General features: G+C 37.0%; 1 protein-coding gene and 1 long non-coding RNA gene across 9 annotated transcripts; both read left to right on the forward strand.

Moving 5' to 3' along the window:
• The first annotated feature begins 2,227 nt into the window (after positions 1-2,227).
• POK2 (phragmoplast orienting kinesin 2) lies at positions 2,228-16,856 on the forward strand. Of its 2 annotated transcripts, none has more exons than XM_021965662.2 (38): positions 2,228-2,467; positions 2,567-3,269; positions 3,528-3,683; positions 3,790-3,873; positions 4,427-4,546; positions 4,651-4,764; positions 4,850-4,942; positions 5,055-5,215; positions 5,305-5,379; positions 5,473-5,560; positions 5,645-5,703; positions 5,831-5,894; positions 5,985-6,050; positions 6,131-6,316; positions 6,670-6,774; positions 6,871-7,106; positions 7,184-7,253; positions 7,351-7,416; positions 7,650-7,694; positions 7,771-7,850; positions 7,984-8,056; positions 8,343-10,004; positions 10,120-10,578; positions 10,884-13,637; positions 13,723-13,830; positions 13,926-14,047; positions 14,154-14,241; positions 14,401-14,475; positions 14,572-14,811; positions 14,896-14,994; positions 15,119-15,193; positions 15,271-15,329; positions 15,419-15,530; positions 15,620-15,730; positions 15,855-16,025; positions 16,163-16,228; positions 16,320-16,439; positions 16,558-16,856. In XM_021965662.2, exons 2-38 carry the CDS (start codon positions 2,568-2,570, stop codon positions 16,690-16,692), a joined length of 9,099 nt encoding a protein of 3,032 aa, XP_021821354.1. In that variant the 5' UTR covers positions 2,228-2,467; position 2,567; the 3' UTR covers positions 16,693-16,856. The 2 variants fall into 2 exon arrangements, with proteins under 2 accessions (XP_021821354.1, XP_088101332.1); XM_088245206.1 differs by having other exon boundaries at positions 15,277-15,329.
• Positions 16,857-17,556: 700 nt separating this feature from the next.
• Positions 17,557-22,638, forward strand: LOC110762951 (uncharacterized). 7 transcript variants are annotated; one of them, XR_015826187.1, is made up of 7 exons: positions 17,558-18,082; positions 18,887-19,176; positions 19,360-19,533; positions 20,633-20,729; positions 20,842-20,896; positions 21,155-21,222; positions 22,175-22,638. It is a non-coding gene; the product is annotated as an uncharacterized LOC110762951 (long non-coding RNA). The 7 variants fall into 7 exon arrangements; XR_015826184.1 differs by having other exon boundaries at positions 17,557-18,082; positions 19,360-20,729; XR_015826186.1 differs by lacking the exon at positions 20,842-20,896.
• The last annotated feature ends 310 nt before the right edge of the window (positions 22,639-22,948 follow it).

Here is a 22,948-nt window from a genome sequence, read left to right on the forward strand (position 1 = left end):
CTACTAATTGTACCGAGGCCTTTTGTGATAAAACCTCACACCTACCGGGCTTTGTAGGTGGTTAAGTTGGGGACAATATCAGTGTTGCTAGTAGTGGGCCAATGACCCGTTTCTCTGAAATTTAACATGGTATCAAAGTGGGTTTATTGTCTGGGCTTGAATTGCTGGGCCTTTACCCTTACTCCTTACCCAACATGTGGTGTTCATATGTTGGGCTTGAATGTTTCCCCTTATCTTTTACCCAATATGTGGTGTTTACGTGTTGGGCTTGAATGTTTGACTCCAATATGGACTTGACTCCACGTGTGGTCCATTATGTGGTGGTCCCACGTGAAGGGGCGTGTTGAAGAATAAAGTCCCACATTAGAAACTTGACAAAATAAAATATAACATATAATGAATGGTTCCACTACTAATTGTATTGAGGTCTTTTGTGATAAAACCCCACACCTACTAGGCTTTGTAGGTGGTTAAGTTAAGGATATTATCGGTGTTGCTAGTAATGGGCCAATGTCCTGTTTCTCTGAAATTTAACATAAAGTACTCTCTAGAAGCCGTAAGATTCAAGTAAGAGACATATTAGGTTTATTTTTCTTGTCAATTTCTTTCTTCTCAGTTAGGGTTAGAGAAGCTTCTCAATATATAATGGCTTTATTGTACAAATCAAACTGATAAACCATGAAATTAATCAATTGCGTTTTTCTTTTGAAGAATTTCTAAGCCTGCATCAATGATCCCTAGCTTGTTTGTTTCAATCAATCAAATAAGTGATTAAATTGTATTTTGGCTTCTATTTTTTTGCATCTTGTGAGACCATGTCGTTGCATTTGATAGCTATAAACACAACCTGAATCTTGCAACTTCTTTCAATCCATAAACTCAATTCGTTTTTCTTTGTTTTTGTCTTTTCTTAATAAAGTAAGCCTGCACTTTCGGGTTTGGGTTCATCAAGTCCAGTCATGCTGCTGAGCAGCAAGCAACGACAACCTTCAGCCTGCACTTGATTTCCTTTCTTCACTTGTGATATTTGCAAATCTGGCATTAGAATGCATTGGCATATATACATATATATGTTTGTTTTTGAATGGGCAGTATAAATGGTTCCAATTGCTTTCCATGATGTTATTTGCATATCGTTTGGTTTGTCTTGGTTTTCAAACTATTATTTCTTACTTCTTAGTGTATACAGTTAATGGAAATTCAAACATATTTTTTGTTGATTAAAATATATAGCGTTTTGCAATAATTTAATTGTGCTTGCAATAAATGCCACGTATGCAACTAACGGAGAGATCTGCAAGAAATCCTAACAGCGGAACCACATTGTAACAAATTTAAAAGATCGGGGTATGTGATTGTAAAAATTGAAAAGATAGGAACTAACATGTCTTAAGGGTGTAACTACAGGAGTACTAAACTGTAATTAACCTTAATTATTTTAGGATTTCTTTCAAGGATTATTTGTATTTTCGTTTTAGTTTTATTTAATCAATTATGTTTTTTCAACATTCTAGATAGACCAAACAGTTTGAATTTGTGCACATGAGAATAACTTCTTCATATAATCACTGTAAGGGTCTGCTTGAGAGTGCTTCTGGAAGGGCTAAAAGTGCTTTATGATAACCAAAAGCGCTTCTGGCTTATTGAAGCTCTTTCTAGAGCATGTGCTTTTCCAGGAAGCACTCCAAAGTGCTTTTCCACGAAGCACTCCCAAGTGCTTTTCCATGAAGCACGTGGATTTCTTATGAAGATTTCAACATCTTTATAATAAAAGTGTTTTTGCTAGAAGCGCTTATGAGCAAAAATGCTTTCTAAAGAAGTAGTCTCAAACAAGCCCTAAGTGGCTTTAAGTGATTTAATGGAGAAGCACATGTTCTCTCCAGAAATCACTAATGATTTTCCCCAAAAATGATTCTAGATAGAATCACTTCTAAATGAGTCCTTAATATATTAACGTGAAAGGAGATTTGAACTTAAAAATCCTCTGATATTATAAAGTGAAATATCAGAAAATCAAGAGTTTGATTGCCTTATGTTTTTCATAGTTTTAGTTTGAATTCGAATCTCATATTATAGGGCATGTGGCATGTAGCCGTTGAAATTTGAATTTACAGTCATAATTAATATACCCCTCATATTTCCTTTTTTGACCAAAAAGCCCTCGTAATTCAAATCCCAAAACCGCGACTTCATTTGCAGGATGCACAATTTCAAATTTAAGATTACATCTCAACCGTCCCTTCAAGTCTTCAACCTTTTAGCTTTCAGAGCTCTGTTCAAAACCCCGAACAACTTTGAACTTCCACAGTGAGATTGAGAGAGAGAGAGAAATGCTCGAGCTCAAAACCAACAACACAAAAAGGAAGAGATGAGCTATTGAATCAAGACCCACTTCCAGAGATTCGTCAGCAAAATCAATAATAGCAATTCGACAGCTTCATATTTTGTTTTTCAATTCATCTTTCAGGTACGTATTTACATAATTTTCACTAATAAATCCAAAAATATGTAAATCTGTTTCTCTGATATTCCCATTTCCTTGTCTTGTTGAATTTCTGCACATCAGGATGTTGAGGGATTTCAAATTCCTCCGCTCAAATTCCCAAAAGAAAGAAGAGCCCGAGAACGTGCCGCCGATGAACCCAAAGGACTTATCGGCGATCCGAATCAGCTCCGAGTCGTCGAGAGCTCCATTTAACCCGATTCAAGAGCTCGCTCAGCTTCCCAAGCCAGAACAAGAAGTGGGTATTCGGAGCAGGGTTGAAAAGACACCAACTAAGGCTTCCAAGGCTAAAACTTCTGATCCCACGTTGCCTCTTCGGACCCCCGACAAGCACGGACCTGGGTTTTCTACCCGGAAACGATTTGGCTGGGCCCAGAAGACTGAACCCAGTTGTATGACCACTAGTGATTCGCATGAAGATGGGGCTAATTGTTCGACCCAAGTGAGCAGAGGAGGTGGTGGTACTGGAAATGGGGGTTTGGCAAATGTGACTCCTCGGGTAATGAGGACCGCTGGGAGGGCTGTTTCGAGTTATATGGAGAGTAATTCGACGCAGACAACACCGACCAAGAGTGTTTCAAAGCCTCCGAATTCGGGTTTTCGGAATAAAGTTGATGGAAGTGTTGGTCCTCGAGGAGGGAACTATGCCGCAATGTATAAAGGGATTCCCATTTCTTGTGGTCCATCTACGGTGGTTAATACAGTGGAAGTGCCTCATTTTGATCTCAAGGAAGATCCCTCTTTCTGGATGGATCACAATGTACAGGTAAAAAGCTCAGTTTGTAATCCAATTTGGACATACATTTATTGTTTCACGATTGAGCTTATTTTGTATTCAAGTAAAAGGCAAAAATATGTTACAAATGAGCAATAGTGGATTTTTCGTTTAATGGTTTCTAGAGTTTTTATGTTCGTTCTATTTTTCTATTTTTATGATTGAAGGAAATGGATTGGGCCAATAAAATTTGTAAACTTTCTGTAGTATATTGCAAGTTATGCTGATGGGATTGTAAATTTGATTTAGGTTCTTATTCGTGTCCGTCCTCTCAATAGCATGGAGCGGAGTATGCACGGTTACAGCAGGTGTTTGAAGCAAGAAAGTGCTCAGACAATTTCTTGGATTGGGCAACCAGAAAGTCGGTTCACATTTGATCATGTAGCCTGTGAAACAGTTGATCAGGTGTGATTTGGGACAAGATTATATTCTGATATACTATATTTTTTTTCTTATGCTTCTACTCATTTGTACTAGTTACATATGGTTTTTAAATTTGTGAGTTTTGCAGGAAATGCTTTTCAGGATGGCTGGTCTCCCGATGGTAGAGAATTGCTTGTCAGGGTATAATAGTTGTATGTTTGCCTACGGTCAGGTAATCTCATGGAGTTGGGTACTGTTTAACCAGGGATAGAGTGAACCGTTAGTAATGTGAAGTTAATGCAACCATGAAAGTCACACTTATGCTCTGCTGCATTTGGCCCTCATTCTTATCATCGATTTACATGAGCACTGGTTAAACTCGACTTACTATTACCTAGCAGAGCTATGCAAAATATTGTATTAGGGAAAGTAAGATGGCTTAAATTTCTCATCTAGCGCCTTGAATTTTATATGTCATGCTACTAGATGGAGGCAGAGATATCTTTGATGCCTACCTAGTCCTATTTGTACAATCCAATTTCTCTATACATTTATTCTGTCTAGTATGTCATTCCTATTATTGCTTCACATGGTCAAAATAGCATGAATCATATGGCAGAAATTTGCCAACCATGAAGGCGTAGATAACATGGATGCGTATGCAACAGCATGTTGTATACTTCTCATAACTGAAAGATTGTACTTATTTAATTGAGACAGTTTAAGCATATGGTAGTTTTGTATTATTCCAACGTGTTTATAATGTTTGGGATTTGGTCTTGCAGACAGGAAGTGGAAAGACATATACAATGCTTGGGGAGATAGAAGACTTAGAAACCAAGCCCAGTCCACACCGTGGAATGACGCCCCGCATTTTCGAATTTTTATTTGCAAGGATTCAAGCTGTAAGTTTTTTTTAAAAACTTTTTTCTACTTTATCTCTTAGATTATATGTGAGTACATAGAAGTTTTTCACTATATGATTTTTACTTCATCTTTGTATATTCAGGAAGAGGAAATCCGGAGGGATGAGAAATTAAAATACAATTGCAAGTGCTCTTTCTTAGAGATTTACAATGAACAAATTACGGATCTCCTTGATCCATCATCTACCAATTTGCTTGTAAGTTGATTCTTTTACAAATGCATGATGTTTGATTATCTTGAAGTATTTCTCATTATGTTATCATTTACCTTTTTTTTTTAAGCTGCGGGAGGATGTTAAGAAGGGTGTTTACGTAGAAAATCTCTCTGAATTTGAAGTTTGTACTGTGAGCGATATCCTGAGGCTTCTAATCCAGGTTTCCACTCATTGATCATAATCTTCCTCAGTTGTAGACACACATTTCTCTTTCTGCATAATGCACACATGCAGGCATGTGACTGAATTAAACTGTAATTTGTGGCACATAGGGTTCTTCAAATAGGAAAGTTGCTGCAACAAACATGAATAGAGAAAGCAGTCGTTCACACAGTGTCTTTACTTGTGTAATTGAGAGTAGATGGGAAAAAGATTCCACAGCTAATCTACGTTTTGCTAGACTGAACCTAGTTGATCTGGCTGGTTCAGAAAGGTATGTTGTCAGACCCAAGCTTGTTGTATATATAATTATATATATATATTTGCATGTCAATAACCCCTGACCCAATTGTTTTTTTGTAGGCAGAAAGATTCTGGTGCTGAGGGTGAACGGTTAAAGGAAGCTGCTAATATTAATAAATCACTATCTGCACTGGGGTATGTTTTTTTAATTCCTATCTTGGTTCTCCTATGCGTATTCATGTGTTTCTTGGTCTAGCCCTTATGTTAATGGTGTTATTTCATTTGCAGTCATGTTATAATGGTTCTAGTGGATATGGCACATGGGAAGCTGAAACATGTACCGTATAGAGACTCTAGGCTAACCTTCCTTCTACAGGTTATTTGTAATTCCATCTTCTCTTCCTTAATCAACTGTAAATTTCTTAGACAGAATGTTACTCTTGGTACCACATAAATGCAGGACTCACTTGGTGGAAACTCCAAAACAATGATCATTGCAAATGTCAGCCCTTCTATCTGGTTTGTTTTCTCTTCTATTTTATTTTAGTTAGTTTTCTAAAATCATTTGAATTTGTACACTTCGTGACAAAACTTTGATGAACCTCTTTTTTGTAAATTTTACTAATATTTGGTCTATTGGTTACAGTTGTCAAGCTGAAACACTGAATACCCTTAAGTTTGCACAGAGAGCAAAGCTTATTCAGAACAATGTAAGCTTCATGCTGTAACTAGTGTTTTTTAAATTATTAAGCATCAGTCAATTCATTGACCAATATATTTCTTTCTTTGTCATTGCGCAGGCTGTGGTGAATGAAGATGCTACAGGCGATGTCATTGCCCTACAACACCAAATACGGCTTTTAAAGGTGGTACTGATTATCTCTGTTCTTTTATGTTCTCATATATCAAATAATTAATAGTTCAAATGGTGTGCTTTCTGGAATAGGAGGAGCTTTTCATTCTTAAGCGTCACAATGTCTCCCGATCTTTATCGTTTGGTTCGACCAATATTGAAGACACACAAGAACGAAAAATTGATTGTAATGGAAATGTATGTGAAATGGACCTCGAGTGTGATGATGAATTTCTGGAAAATGGATCAAAAGGAACTGTGAGACTTTCCACCAAACAGGTATGGTTGCTTTGCTAGCTTCTATGTTGTCTAGAAACTGATCAACTAAATACCTAAACATGTGAATAAATCTATGTGTGTGTCTATGACTGTTTCTTCTTTAGCATCATGCTAAACATGCTAAATAGCTGGTTGTTCATGTTAATGACATTACAGGGTGCACATATATTAGGAATGTCTCATATATAAGCATCCCAAGCAACAAAAGAAAAACACTTAATCACTGTTAGATTACACCTTTCTATTTTTAGTTGTGGGACTGCTGTACTATTCTTGGGTTTACCATGAGCCATGTCACTAGATTTTCCTTGCTTTTGGAATCATCACATTGGCTGAATATTATGGTGAATCAGTTAAAATCTTTGGAGACAACACTTGCGGGTGCCTTGAGAAGGGAGCAGATGGCAGAAACTACCATCAAGCAACTTGAAGCTGAAAAAGAGCAGTTGAACCGTTTGGTATTTTTAGGGGTCTTTGTGCATTCTTTCTTTATTATTTTTCAATATGGAGATTTGGAGATTGTGGCTTAACTCCTTAGCATTCATTATTCTCAGGTTCGTCAAAGAGAGGAAGACACCAGGTGCACTAAAATGATGCTTCGGTTTCGGGAAGACAAAATTCAGAAAATGGAGTCACTTATTAGTGGTTCTATTCCTGTGGAGACTTACTTACTGGAGGAGAACAAAACACTCTCTGAACAGATTCTGCTACTTCAAGCAAAACTTGATAAGAATCCCGAAGTAACTCGCTTTGCATTGGAGAATATAAGGCTTCTGGACCAACTTAGAAGGTAGTTTTTTTTCAAAATCAATCAATTTAAGAACTCTCCTATCCATTAAACTAATCTCTTCACTGTGGCATTCACAGGTTTCAAGATTTTTATGAAGAAGGGGAGAGAGAGATACTCTTGGATGAGGTATCTAAACTGCGAGATCAGGTACTTAAAGAAATAACAAAAATATGTTTTTTTTAATCCCCATTTTAGCTGTTGTTTACGGCCGGTATAACAAATTAAATACAATTTTTGTTTTCAGTTGCTTCAATTTCTTGATGGACACTCTAAGAACCATAGCATTCCAAATTTTAGTATGAAACCTCAGGTTGGTTACTATAATTCTATTTGGTAATTCTTTATATTTTAAGTTTCATTCATTTCGGAATATATGGTGTCAATGAAAGGAAAATGGGAGTGGATTTCTGTTTGTGGCTTCCTCAAGCATTTTCCTTACCTCAAGCTTCTCCGGGAGCCAAATCCAGGGCTAGCTATTATTAATATACATATATGTTTGTGTGTTATCTTTTTTCGCTAATTATATATCTTTTATTGAAAAAGGAAACCATGTGCACGGACAAAGAGAATGATTCCCTCAATTCAGAGGTAGAACTTACTCAAGTCTCTAAATAGCCGCTTCATTATTTTACTCATATTAACATATCTGGTTTCATGGTTTCAGTTAAAGAATACTCTCCATGAGTTAGAGGAATGCAGGCGGAACTTAAACAATTGTATGGAGGATAATGCAAAACTCAGCAGGTTAGAAAATTTTGTCCTCCTGTTTTATCAATACATGTGGTCATTGGTACACTTAGTTTCTGCCTTTATATTGGAATCCTTAATTCTTAAAGTAATATACTCATGTGGTTTTGTTCTTTCCCGTATGTTGCAGGGAAATTGATGATCTGCGCACAATGCTGAACAATCTCAAGTCCCTTGATCAACATGGCGGTGTAGCTTTGGAGGTATTTCTGTTTTTAAAATGAGAATTTGTTTTATGGCCGCCAGTAAATTGTTTTATGGTAGAATGGAATAGAGCCTTAGTGTAATGAATCCTGTGGCCTAGTTTTACAATTCTTTATGGCCGTCAGTAGATTGTCTATTCAGGCTTATGTGACACGTGTGTGTTTGCTTTGCATCTTCTGTTGTGTGCATAGGCATGCTTTAGATTCTTGTATTCTATGTACAAGGTTTACAGGGAAGCAGTAGATATTACTTTCAGGATTCACTAAATCTACCTTTTGAATTCAGGTGCACAATGCAGTTCAAATTGAGGAGATGGAATGGAAGGATGACCCTCTAATAAAACATGCGGAAGAGATTTTGAATTTACAGCTAGAATTGGATATACTGAATATCATTCTTAAAGAAGAGAGGACTACTCAAGAGGAAAGGGTGTTTTTCCTAAATAGAGATCTTCAGCTGGCAAATGAAGAACTTTTTCTGATAAGCAAACAACATGATGATGCAAACAGCAAATTGCAAGAGGCTAAGTCCATTATTGAAGCTCTCGAGTCTCAGCAAATTCTGTCAATCAATGAGCTTGAGGATATGAGGAATAGTAACAATCATTATGTGCAGCTTTTGAGTGAACAGGAGCTTGAATTGAGGGCTCTGAAGGAACAACGTAATTTTAAGGAGTTCAGAGACTTATCACCTTTGAACTGCTCAAACAATCATGACTCGCCATTACAGGGAAATTTGAAAAGGATGCAAGATTCCCTTGAAAAAGCAAAGAGACTGAATACGTGGTACCAAAGTGATCGTGCATTTCAAGTGTCAAATGAAGAAGCAATGGATGAAGTCTGCAGGCAGGCTGAGGCTGAAACTGCTGAGGTGATTGTCTGTATGCAGGAAGAACTTGGCATGCTTCAGCAGCAAATTCACGATAGCCATTTGAAAGAATTGGAGATGAACAAAAATGTAATGATTCTGGAAGCTGAACTGAAGGATGTGCGAGAAAAGTTGTACATGTTGAACAAAGATAATGAAAGGTTAGGTAAAGAGCTTGAGAAGAAAGATGGGGAAGCAAGAACATTATCAAGAGAATGGGCATTATTGTCCAGTGAGATTGAAGAAGTTCTTTCTGATGGGTGTGAGGTACTAGATGGTGCCTCTGATCAACTTGACCTTATATCCAATTCCTTTCCGCAGAAAAGGATTTGGATTTCGCAACAAGTTGGAAGAATTGTACAAACCATCTGTGAAAAGGAATTTTTGATTGAAGAATTGAGGAAGTGTTTAGAGGATGCAAACAACAAGAAAAGTGATGTGGAGCGCATGCTGAAGTCTTTGAGAGGAGCGGCACTAGTTATTACTGAAGCACATGAGCAGGAATGTCGTGAAAAGGAGACAGAAATGGTCATGATGACAACGCAGTTGAATGCAAAGACATCTACAGTAGAAAAGCTGGGGAATAGAGTAAAGCTGCTTGAAGATCAAATCAGAAAAACATCAGTTTGTGCAACAGTTGCTTTCGTTGTTGTGAACAGATTAGAAGAGATAAAACTTGATTATGAAGATGCTTTAAAGCGTAAGAATATTCAGCTTAGTGAATCAGAAGACTTGATCTCAATGAAGGTTGCCGTTCTCAATGATCAGGCAACTGTGATAGCAGAAGGAGAGAAAAAAATTCAGTCTCTTAGTGGGGAAGTTGAAGAGTGGGAGAGAACCTGCACCAATCTAAGGCAGGAGCTTTCTGAGGAGCGGCAACGTGCTTGCACTATAGAACAGAAGCTTGAAGATGTTGAAGAGAAAAACATTTTGATGACAAAGGAGAAACTAGCTGAGCTAAAAACTGGTGTATCCACACTCAGGTCATGCATGAACACACATGCAGAGCATCATACAAGTTCTGAAATGAAGAATTCACAAGTATCTTGTAAGACTTCCAAAGGAGAAGGAGGTGGATGGGTAAGTTAATGTTTTGCTTCCTGATATCTTGATCTTGAGGTTCACGTCTATGTTGTAGAGGAATTCTTTGAAGAGTGCTCTGTTTTGTAATTGCTATGCCTAAATATTGTTGCAGATAGCTACGGGAACAATTATAGACCAGAATGGAAACAAACAGTTTGTTGAAGACCTGAGAGATGATTTATCTGAGTGTTCTCTTGAAGCCGGGAAGAGTATTAGCGCTAATATATGCACTTGGGAAAATTTGAAGTCTGACAGACCTTCCAAGGAAGTAAGTGGTAGAGATGTTACCATTATTCTTCTGAAAAAGGAAATAGAAGCTGCCCTTGATAGCTTAAAAGAGGTAAAGGCTGAGATGGACAAACTACGTGAAGAGAACAAAGCGATGTGCAAGTCCGAGCAACAGAGTCGGGAAAGCATGAAATATCTCATAACTCAGGTCCTTCATCTGCAATCAACTATGAGTAACTTAGAAAGGCAATCGAAAGTGAAGTTGGAAGCTCACAATCATAGACTGGAAGCATTTCAACAGATTGTGCAGGAAGCTGGCTCTCATTGGTGCCAAACGAAAGAGGTAAACCATTGTATTTTCAAATTCAATTCATCTTTGTTTCTTGGTTGAGCTAGACCCTACTGACTGACAATACTTCCGCTTATCTGTGTGTACCCAGAAAAACCAAAAGCAACCTTCTGAGATAATGATAATATCTGCTCATACCTGAATCCATTGTCCTTTTCCATCCTCTTATGTTTTCTTTTTTGATAAATCCTCTTATGTTTCCCTGTGTTGTACGTAATTGTAAATTTATTTCTAACTCACTTGTGCGTATATCTCGGCATTGAACATTTATCAACTTCTTTGGTTTTTTTCCCTCACAGCTAATGGAAATAGAATTTGATGATGCAAAGTTAGTTGCAGATCAGAAAACCGCTGAGGTCTCTTGCATTCTTCCTAAGTTTGAAGAGGCTCAGGATATCATAAAGGAAGCAGATATTATGATCAATGAACTGATGATATCAAATGAAACAATGAAGCTTGAAATAAAAAGGCTGAAGAAAATGGAAGCCTCAGTAACGAGTGATAGGGATATGTTACTAAATGAGGTTCAAAGCTTGCAGTCCATCAATCATCTGAGCAATCAACAATTTGCAGAAGTTGAAGAGTTGCTTGCCTCAGATATAAAGGAAACAAAGGCTCTGGTTGTAGAGCTGGAGGGCATGCTTGCAGAGGTCCAGGCTAATTACAACGAAAATTTCATGCTTTTAGCCTCTGATTTCCGCAGTGTGAAGTCTCTACTTTCAGACTCCTCAAAGTTAGTTCGTTCATCACTTGAGGACATCTGGTCTGAGATAATTGTGAAGGATTGTGCAGTTTCAGTTCTACACCTCTGTCACATGGGACTTTTGCTGGAAACAGTGACTGGGCTGAATGCAGAGAACGGTCTGCTTCAACGTGGACTTTGTGAATCAAGTTCTTGTATAGCTGATCTGAGGCAACACAACATTAGGTCAAAAAGAGAGCTCGAGATGTGTCAGATTCTAAAGGGGAAATTACTGACCGACATTAAGAACAGTTTTGATCACATCACAAGGAGAGAAGAGGAAGCTGGGAAGCTTAATATGAAGCTCAACACTTTCGAGGAACAGATATCAGAACTTAAGTTTCAAGAGGAGTTAATGCTGCAAAGGTCTAATTATATGGGATCTCAGCTTGCTATTCTAATGAAAGAGTTCGATTTGAGCAACTCAAATTTTGGTGCATCCCTTCTGGATCAAGAGAAATTTCTGAAAGATAGAGAGGAGGCACTTGAATCTGAAGCGGAGTGTTTCATGATAGATTGGTGTGTGAAAGACTTTGAGGCACTTATCTTGACATCAGAATTAGAAGAGATAGCTATGCACAAAGTTGATATGGAGAGAGAGCATGTCATTTGTTGTGTGATGCTTGAAGATTTGAAGAAAGAATTAATTCTTTCAAAGGTTGATGCACTGTTGAAAGAACAGTCCTTACTGGATGAAGAAGTTGAGGTTGCTCATCTGCAAAAGGAAGCCCAAAAGGAGAGGCAGGATTTGTTGTCACAGCTGAACCAAAGCACTTTAAGGATCACACAAATAAATGAAGTGAACAAGGCTCTTGAAAAAGATATTCAGTTGCTAAAGGACGTTGCTCTTTCAAATGATGCCTTGAAAGGTGAACTTGGTGAAGTTAAGCAAACAGAGGTGAAGCTGTCGAGCCACGTTCAGGCACTAGAAGCTGAATACCAAAAACTACAGGAAGATTTAAAAATGAAGGAAATGAACTTAGAACTTTCTGCACGACAGATTTCTGTCCTTGATCAGGACAACCAAAGGTTGCAGAATGATATTCGCATGTTGCAAACCTCATCATATGGACTTCAAGATGCTTTAGAGAAGAAAGATGCCGAGCTGAGCAGATTGAGTCACTTGGAGATGGAAAATGAGTCACTTAAAACTGAGATAGGGAAGTTAAATACAGAAAACAGCACGACCCTAAAACATTTGGAGGAGAAGAATTCTGAATTTGCATCTTCATTAAACCACATAAATGTCTTTGATAAAGAAAACTGCAGGTTGCAAGATGAAACTATCTCGTTGGAGATTCATATTACTAATCTGGAGACTAATCTAAGGGTGAAAAGTGCTGAACTGTATGAACTCAAACAATCACAGTCTGCCATTATGGAAGAACTGTGCTCAAAAAGCCAGGAGTTGCAGATCTGTCTTAGCAAAACTAATACACTGAAGGAAGAGAATGTTCTCTTCAGGGAAGAACTTTGGTCTCTCAAGAAAAGCAAGGATGAATTCCTCACCATGTCAAATGTGAACAGTAAGAAGTGCATTGATTCAGTGGAAACTGTGGATTCAGTGAGTAACATATTACGTAATATTTTAAAGGGCGAAGGTTTCATCATTGTGGACAAAATGTTTCAAGAAATATGTGAAACTGGAGAGAGAATATCTGAGTTCATAGAGCAGGTCGATTGCTTAGAGAGCCATGCTAAGGAACTGGTATCTGAAAATTTGTCTCTTCAGGCTGAATTACTAAGGAAGGATGACGTTCTTAAAGGATTGTTATTTGATCTGAGCATGTTGCAGGAATCTGCATCTAAGAATAAGGATCAACAAGATGAAATTGAGGACATATTGTCTTCTTTGGAGGCTTTAGAGGATGAGCTTTCAGCAAAATCATGCGAGCTTGGTCAGGCCATTGCTAACAGCCAAATGCTCGAAACTCAACTGGTGGAGAAAACAAACGTAATCTCCACTCTTGAGTTGGGTATATTGGAAGAGCGCGAGTCTGTAAAATTGCTGTCCAGTGAAAACCTGGAGCTGAGAGCTCATATGGAAGATGCTTTGGAAGCAAAGTATTCTGTTGAGAAGGAGTTGACAGAGAGACAGAAGATAACTGAGAGCTTGAAAATGGAACTCCTGGAAATGAGTAATGCTCTTGACCAAATGAATAACTCGAATGAATCCTTGAGGAGCAATATGCATGAACTTGCTAGTGAAAAGGATCTTCTTCACATTGAGATGCTTAAGTTGAAGGAAAAGCTTGAAAGAGAACAAGCACGAGCGGATGAAATTGAAGCAATTGCAAATGAAGCTCAAGAGGTACATGCTTGTTCAGCACTAACAGTTTACTACTTTTTCTTCAAATTTACATATACTGATTCTAGTTTGCTGTACTAATTTTCAGATAGCTGAATTAAGAAAGAACTATGCTGACGACAAAGAGGCAGAGGTGAAGCTCTTAGAGAGGTCTGTTGAGGAGCTTGAACGTACTGTAGACGTGCTGGAAAACAAGGTATGTCTTTGATTGCGATTAAGTCACATGAATCTTGTTATAGTTCTGTATATTATCTATCATATCATCACCACGACCTATGGACTCCTGCCTAGGTTGATATTGTTAAGGGAGAAGCTGAACGACAACGGCTGCATGGAGAAGAGCTTGAATTGGAAATTCATGCTGTGAAACATCAGATGCAGAATGTTGAAAATGCTAATGCTGACATGAAGAGGTTTAGAGCACATCCTCCCATCAATTTGTTTCAAGTGCACAAACACACTCAACTGTCTTGATAAATAGACACTAAATAATGAATTTTATTTTTCTTTTGAAAATAGATATTTAGATGAGAAAGCGAAAAGCCTTCAAGAAGCCCTACAGAACATACAAATACTTGAGCAGGATATAGCTGAGAAGGATGCAGAGGTGAAGTTCTTGTAGCACCTGTACTGCAATAAATTCTAACTCTGATCTGAGCTTGCAACGTTGAACCACAGTTTTCTCATATGACTGTGGAGTGCAGACTCAATCATATCTATTGTGATTATAGTTTTGCAATATCATGGTTTTGTTTTTACCTGACAGATTGCCCAATTTAAAGCACATATCTCTGAGCTGAATTTGCATGCAGAAGCACAGGCTTGTGAGTACAAGCAGAAGGTATGGGAAAAGATTGAATCTCATTGTCTTGATGATCTTTTTAAAAACATATTTTTCGTAGTTCTTCAATTATGTAACTTCAAAATCTGCAAACAGTTTAAGGCATTGGAATCCATGGCTGAACAAGTCAGACCTGAAGGCCATTCCACTCATGCCACAAGTTCATCAAACAAGTCAGAGAAACATGCCACAAAGTCTAGAGGCTCTGGTTCCCCATTTAAATGCATTGGCTTGGGCTTGGCACAACAGATAAAATCTGAGAAGGATGAAGAACTTACAACCTCAAGGGTCCGCATTGAAGAGCTTGAATCCTTAGCATTAAGTCGACAGAAAGAGGTAGGGCTTTACTGTCCTATTTGGTTCTTACAAGTACGTTTGTCTACCACAAATTAATCTTGTTTTTCCATTTTGGTGGTGCAGATATTTACTTTGAATTCCAAATTGGCTGCTGCTGAAAGCATGACCCATGATGTAATTCGGGACTTACTGGGAGTCAAGTTGGATATGACCACTTACGTGGTAAATTATTGTACACAATATAACAAATATCAAAGAATTATATTACTGATGCACAATTATGATTTACTTTTTTAACAAAAACGTACTATGATCATCTCACCTTTTCCCTTTTTGTGAATGCTAGTCACTATTGGATAATCAACAAGTGCAGAAAATAACAGAGAAGGCCCGGCTTCATAGTGTGGAATCCGAAGAAAAGGTATTCAGCTTTAATTATATTGAAACTCGGATAGATAACTTTTGTTGTGTTTTGTTGTAATTAACTCTTTCATTCAGGAGCAGGAGGTAGTTAAGCTGAAAAAACAGCTGAATGAATTCATTCAGGAAAGACAAGGGTGAGCACATAGTACTTCAAAACTTCCAAATTTTCTAGTAACTTTTCTATCTTCCATATGCCTAAGTTTCTTTAAGCCTCATATTCCAGGTGGCTCGAGGAAATTGACCGAAAACAGGCTGAACTCATAGCTGTGCAAATTGCTTTGGAAAAACTTAGGCAGCGAGATCAGTTTCTAAAAACTGAAAATGAAATGCTGAAGGTTGAGACTGTTTTTGAAACATTATTCCTTAAATAAAGTGAATGCTTTATCTTCTTTATTTCTTGGCTTATTACTTTTTATCTGTGTAGGTGGAGAATGTAAATCATAAAAAGAAGGTGATGGAACTTGAAGGGGAAGTAAATAAGCTGTCTGGTCAGCAAAACCTCCAGCAACGGATTCATCATCATGCAAAAATCAAGGCAAGATATTTCCAATTAAGATATTCTTGCTAATGAAGTCTTTCTAAGCACAGCATCTGTATTTTCTCTACTTATCATTTCTATTCCTAGCCAATCTGAGTGAGTCTTGTCTATAATGCAACAGGAAGAAAATCACAAGCTAAAAGTTCAGAATGAAGAACTAAGCACTAAGCTCCGGCGGACAGAAGTTATTCTTTCTCGTGTCAAGGAAGAGCTTGCACGCTTTCGTGCTTCCTGTGGGAGGAATCCTTATGTTGATTTTGATGAGGAGCAACGATTTAGTGCCAAACTGAAGGTTAGTGTTGTCTTGTGTGTCTGTATGTGTGTGTGTGTGTGTGTGTGTGAGAGAGAGAGAGAGAGAGAGAGAGAGAGAGAGAGAGGTGCAAAATCAACCCATTTTGATGCCTGACAATGGAAGTGAATCTGCTACAGGAAACTGAGGAGGAGAAATTGCAACTAGCACAGAAATTGTTAGGCCTGTGTACTAGTGTTTTGAAGGTATGTTAAAAGGCCATGAGGTTACTTAATTCACTCTCAGAAATTAAGAAACCAAACCTGGACTTATATTTCCTTTTGAACTAACTTTCAGGCTGCTGGAATAACAAAACCATCAACCCACATAAACCCATCTATTGCTGAAGAGGCACTCGAGCAAATCAAGAACAAGGTTACTTCGATGGATAGAGAATTGCAGGATTTGAAGTACAAGGTATATAAAATTTTAGCACTGCAAAACCATTTTGTTTATCTTTGAGCTTGTTTTGCTCTACAGGAATGTACAATGTATACAAAAACTATGTTATGATCCTAATGTTTTGTTTCTACAGAACAAAATAAGCAGTGAAAGAATTCGATTGTCAGAGCTCATGCCACAAGCTTCACCAATAAGCACAAGGGATGAGAATCGTCAAACTCCAAAAAGAATGTCCCAAGCTCCATATTTTTCTGCCTTAGATCGATGACTTTATTCTTTGATGTAAAGAATCAGAGTCTGGTTAGCTTTCTGCTAATATTTATACGTATACAAGTTCTCTGTCTTTCTAATATTTATATGTATATTATTCTTTTGCGGTTGTGTAAATAAAACAGATGTGAATACACGTTAATACAAATTCAGATTTTTCCATTGTGCTCCTCTCTGTGCATATATTGGATCATACAAATTTGGTGGCCTATCAATATTTATTCACTTCCGAGATCTAAAGTGTTTCTAACAAATGTGAACAAAATAATGAAAGCTGGATGCTTGGTTTTGGTAGTGGTGGGCTTGATGGATCTGTGCATGTCTGCGTGTGTTTAGAAATTGAGAGAGAGAGAGAGAGAGATATATATATATATATATATATATATATATATATGGAAAGGAAAGAAAAGGGTGTGGTAAGTGAAAGAACAAAGCAAGAAGGATCATCAATGGTGAAAAAGTTGAAACGCGGTGTATTGGTAGGGAAAATAGGAGGGCTTTGTAGCACGCCACAGCCAATTTGGAGACTTGACGAGTTTTACTCTCAGCAAAACAACAACAAACCCAGTTGAATTTCTCAACCTTACTCCTACAACTCTTCCGAATTTTACAAGTTTAATATTCGGAATTTCATCCAGTTTTCGAATCAGGCAATAATTCTTCGGAATTTTACGACGATGACGACGACGACGAAGAAGATGGTGATGGCGATGATGGATCTGGTTAGGGGGTGGTGGCCGGGAGGGTGGTATGGTTTAAAATATTGGGAAATAGCTTAAAATGCCACTCATTTCATAATTTTTTTTCTGAAAATACCACCCTTTTCCAAAAATTGTAAAACTATCACCTATAAATATATATTTATTGTCCACTTATTGTACAGATATCACTGTTGCAGAAATTTTGGTCTCTCTCAGCTCGCTCAGCTCCCTATTCACTCTCTCTGTGTTCGCTTGCTCTCTCTCTCTCAGCTCTCTCTCACAGTTCTCTCTTCCTCTCTCAGCGCTTTCTCTCTCCATCGACCACCACCACTCTCTTTCTCCCTCTGTCGCGAAAATCTAAACAACACTCTCTCTTTCTCTCTCTGCAGTTAATGTTAGGGTTTGTTGAGGGGGTTCTTGAAGGTGAAAGAGAGGGTTTCTTCGTTAAATGCTCTCTCCCTTCAACAATCTCTCAGTTCCCACTCTTTTCATGTCTTCAATCGACGTCTTTCTCTTCTCCTCTGCTCCTTCAGGGCCTCAAAAAACCCTAATTCTTGGTTTCGATTCTGACTTTTTTCACATACTTCCTCCTCATTCTCAATCCGCTCACAGACAAAATTCGTGCTTTTCTTTAGGTGTTTCTGGGATTTCCAATTTGGTTATGTGGGCAAAACGAGTGATTCTAAGGTAGGTTTTGTATTTGTTATTGACTAGTTTGTCTTTTTGTATGGTTTTCATTTGAGAAGGATAATTTCACTAGAGAAATGCTAGCAACCTTCTCTCCAACCTTCTCTTTTGGACCTTCTCCCTTCTCCTCATGACAAGTGTCACTTTCCTTGCACTTAAAACAATGTCATTAATTCATCACATAAGTTAGTTTTTGTTTTCCAAGTTTACCCTTTTAAAATGTATTGGCTTCTATATTTCCTTTAATTTATTCAAATTTTGTTACAACTTCTTTAGCACATTATTAAAAATTAAATAATAAAAAAATATAAGAAAAACGTCATTTTTTTTAAAAAAAAAAATAAAGTTCGTTTCATGACATTGTTATCATCTTTATTTTGTTTATAACAAAACACACGTTCTCTTTGGAAATTTTTTTTTTTATAAAAAACTTCAGTTTTTATTTTCTTATTTAATTTTTTTATCAAGATGGTAAGAAAGTTGTAAAAAAATTAGCTTGTTATTAAAAAAAAATTAATACATTTAATAAGGGTAAACTTGGAAAACAAAAACTAGTTTGTGTGATGCATTAATGACATTGTTTTAAGTGTAAGGAAAGTGACACTTGTCATGAGAAGAAGGGAGAAGGTCCAAAAGAGAAGGTTAGAGAGAAGGTTGCTAGCACTCCCCATTTCACTAACCTGTGACTGATTTTGTGAAGTTTAGTAATTAGAGAGATTGGAAATTTCTGTATTTGAACTGTGAATTACTTCATGCTTGGATGAAACTTCTATTGGTCTGATTGATTTTGCTCTATTGATGTAGCTTCATTACCTTTATCCAATAACGAAGGTGGTCTCTCCAATCAATTTCCAAGTCTGGAATTGCAGAACAGAGAGCAGAATGGTCGGGTTGATGATTTATCAGCTTCTAAGGTAAAGGGGGAACTACATAAGTGTTTGAATGGGCCTGTTACAGTTGCTACGGTCTTGTTGCCTCGTGCTTTAATCAATTCAGGGAATCTGTGCTTTCTCAACGCAACGCTACAGGCTCTTCTATCCTGTTCTCCTTTTGTTCAGCTTCTGCAGGAATTGAGAACTCGCGAAGTGCCTAAGGTTTCTTTTGTTTATTCGATTACTTTGCATTTACGTGGTTTTAGTAGAATTGCTATTTGCAAATAACAAAATTTATATAGATTGCTGATCTCAGAAAATAGGAAGCTACCTTGCCTATGCTTGTTCTTTTTCTGGCTAATCACTTAACTAATATGTTGTCCATTTGAATTTGATTTTATATAGATTGGGTGCATTTGCAGAGTTCGTCTCTGAATTTGACATGCCTAGTGGTTCAAGTTCAAAGAACAAAGATGCAGGTGTTCTTGAGACTGGTAGGCCTTTTAGCCCTGCCATGTTTGAAGGCGTTCTTTAAATTTTTACTCCAGATGTACGAACTAGCATCTCAGGCAGGCCAAGGTGTGTATCTGATCTGGGTCAATAATTTTCTGTTCTAGGTTTTGTCTTTTTGTATTTTTTTATTTCTATGTTGAGCCTTCTTATTGCAAATTTAATCGTTGATGGTATTGCTAGCTGAAATTGTAAGGCACGATCATTGCAAAAAGATTTAGACACATGCATCTATTTGTGGTCACAAAAGTTGTCCTTCCCTGCCACTTTTTTTCTTTTAAATCCCTCATGCACTGTTTCCTTTCTTTCCTTATATTAATATCTTTTCACTATTTCCAAATAAACAAGAAAGGTCAGACATGTAGCGCAATTTTGTTACTTTGTGATTCTCATAAATCTTGTATTGATCGGTAATGGTTTTCCTTCAGTATTATTAGGCTTGATTGATAATTCTCACGCTTTACAATTTGTCTGATGGCTTGAAAAAGTGCCACTGCCTGACATAGCCCATGAGTAAAATGCCTGCTGTTGTAGTGTCTCCACTTGAATTGTTTATTTTCTGAAAACATGTTACACTTTTTTCCAATTTATTTCTCTATTTGTGGTTTATTACACCTGTTGCAACCCATTTAATGTGAAATAATGGGTTAGACTGAGATATTTTATAAGTTAACTTGTGATCGGTAAAATGTTGTAATAAATAGGTTAACAATCTTTTGTACTATTCTGAGTTCGCCAATATTTTCATGGACCAAGGAAAGAAGAAACCTAGAACACCTCAAGAGTAATTACCAAAGGGTTAAATTTGCATTGTTTAGTTTCTTCTCTGTCTAGTGTAAATATTTATGTCGGCATGTCTATATTCTACTTTCACTACAAGAAAATGGGCCTTAGTTGACACTTCATTCTTTTATATATCTCAAGTTGTTTTTCTGATTGGATATTGTGGGTGCTGTTATGGATTCTTATTTTGCCATTAATTTCAGTTATTTCTATGAACCATATGATTTTCATTTTTGAGACCTTGAGTAGGACAGTTTCTGGTTTGGTTTGCCTTTGTATCTCTCACACTAGATGCTGATAAAGCCTCCTTCCAAGGAAAATTCCATTTAGATTTAGTTAGGATTTTATTACTTTTTATTTTTATTCTGATAACTCGGTACTCTAGTTTTTTCACTAGTTTTAGATCACAAGGATGATGAAGTGCGAGTCAGCAGAACAAGTGTGACCTTATTGTCAATCTTAAAACTTCAACAAACCAAAAAGTAGGTAAACTTAGTTTTCATCCCTTTCAAGCTTGTTCTGGTGCTTTGGATTTTGGATTGCCATATACAATTTAATAAGTTAAGTTCTTTACTTTCCTTTTGGTGTTGGCAGTTGTTGTGGTGGGATAGTGTAAATTTTAACTCCAAAGCTTTTGACTTTGATGATGGTAATAAATTTGCTCATTTTATTAAAATAATCATGAATCATCATTTACAACATAGGTCAGATTACAAATGTTGGTACTACTATATATGCTTGTTTTTGTAATTAGTGGGGCTAATCCTGATGGAAATCAGTTTGGTCCTGCATAAGTCCTTCATCCTGATGATCTCCTTGCTTTTTTTTTTTTTTTTTTCTCATTATTGATACCTCAGAATGTATAATGCTTTTGTCTAATATATGTTTGCATTAAATTTGTTTGCAGGTTAGGAGTATCAGTCTTCGTAGAGAAGGTGCTGACATTCATGTAGATGTTGGTTGTGTATCACTCAGGTATTGCTTAAATATTTTAGTTCTTTGAAGTTCTTTATATGTTTTAACACGAGAAACTCTTGAAGATTGAGTATATGAGCTGGAGAAATAGAATAATCTCTTTTAACTTTGGCAATATCTAATTGTTTTTAGGTCACCAACAAACTCAAGTGTAAGAACTCAAATGGGTTTCATTGGTTTTGTGTATTTGGATCGTTTTTCTGATTGGATATTTTGGGCTCTGTTTTAGGTTGCTTGTTTGCAATTAATTTTGGCTATTTCTATGAACCCTATAATTTCGTACAAGAAATTGAAAAGGGAAAGAAGGTTTGACTAAATTTTCTTATGGCCCTTGAAAGAATGCATGTCCTACTTGAACAAGAAAAGTATATGATCGTTTTTGAGTCTTTACACTCTTTGGCTGACCTTGTCCAAGCAAGTATTGGATGTTTTATAGGAACAACAAATTAGTGAAGTACTCATCCTAGCTTCAAATCCCATTGGGAGGTAAAAATGATAACTAGGATTTTAGTTTAATAGAAGAAGTCACTATTTTGTGCAGTGTATATATTGCTAGAATTTATCTATGATGCACTATGTAAAGTAAAGTGGGTTTTATACCAATATTAGTCCTATCACGGTTCTTGAATATTCATGTTAATGACTTTTCTTGAGAAATCTTGTACTTGATAATTTCTAATTTTCTGTTTACATGTTAGAAGAAGATATTTTGTCTATTTATATATTCTTCCTTCTGGATGGTGCTTAGGACTTATAAGTTTTGGGAAGTACTCATAATTGTACTTTCGCCTGAGTAGGAATTTTTTTCCCAGTTTGCAAGAATTGTTCATCAAATTTATATAAGTTTGTAGATAGCACAAGCATGCACCTTTGAAGAAGCACATATGCGATTCTCATCCAACCAATTTCCTTGTAACAAATTATGTATCTCTGACTCTGTTTTTTCCCTCAGGCTGGATTAGCTCTTGGAGAGTTGCGAAAGGAAAATAATTCCTAAGAAGCCTTTGGCCAGTAACTAATCCACCTTCAAGTCAAGAACATCTTTTACATCCTCAACTTTTACAGAAGCCTCTCCGCCCATTCCTTGCTCGAGGGTATTTTGACGATGTAGGAGTGTAAAATGTGATTCCATTAAGGACGTCGTGTCCTTTTTGTAATATGTTGTAGATTATGAATATATAGTGGGAATGTGGAGTTTTTGTATTGCCTTTGTATTGCTCCCCTATTGCATTTGTATTGTCATCGTATTGCCATTGTAGTGTCGTGGTATTGCCTGGTTATTGCACTTATATTTGTTTCTTATCACCTGTTTTTTCAAGTCTATCTTGTGAAGGAACTTATAAGGATATTTTGTAAAAGAAAACGCTTGATTGTATTAGTTTATTTTGTAAAGGAAAATGTTAGATCATTATTCATTATCATATGCAGTCGGAGCAAAGAGTTAGAGTCCTTGAAGTTGAAATTGGAAGAGAGAAAGAAATATGCAGTCGAAAAATTCACAAAATCTGAAGAATATAATCATGAAATGGTTGAATGTTTCAACAACGGCTTCGAAATGTTCCGAGATTATGCTTTGGTCATCTCACCAGACTACAATTGAAGTGAAATTGATGTAGCTGGTGTCTGGGAGGTGCTGAATATGGGTGCTGAGGGAATGGCTCATCATAGCCTCATGCATGCAGCGAGGAGAAAGGACAAAGACATGGATCTTTTGATGGACATGTAG

The sequence above is a fragment of the Prunus avium genome, chromosome 8 (assembly GCF_965620075.1).
Source record: "Prunus avium chromosome 8, drPruAviu1.hap1.1, whole genome shotgun sequence".
Lineage (NCBI taxonomy): Eukaryota > Viridiplantae > Streptophyta > Magnoliopsida > Rosales > Rosaceae > Prunus > Prunus avium.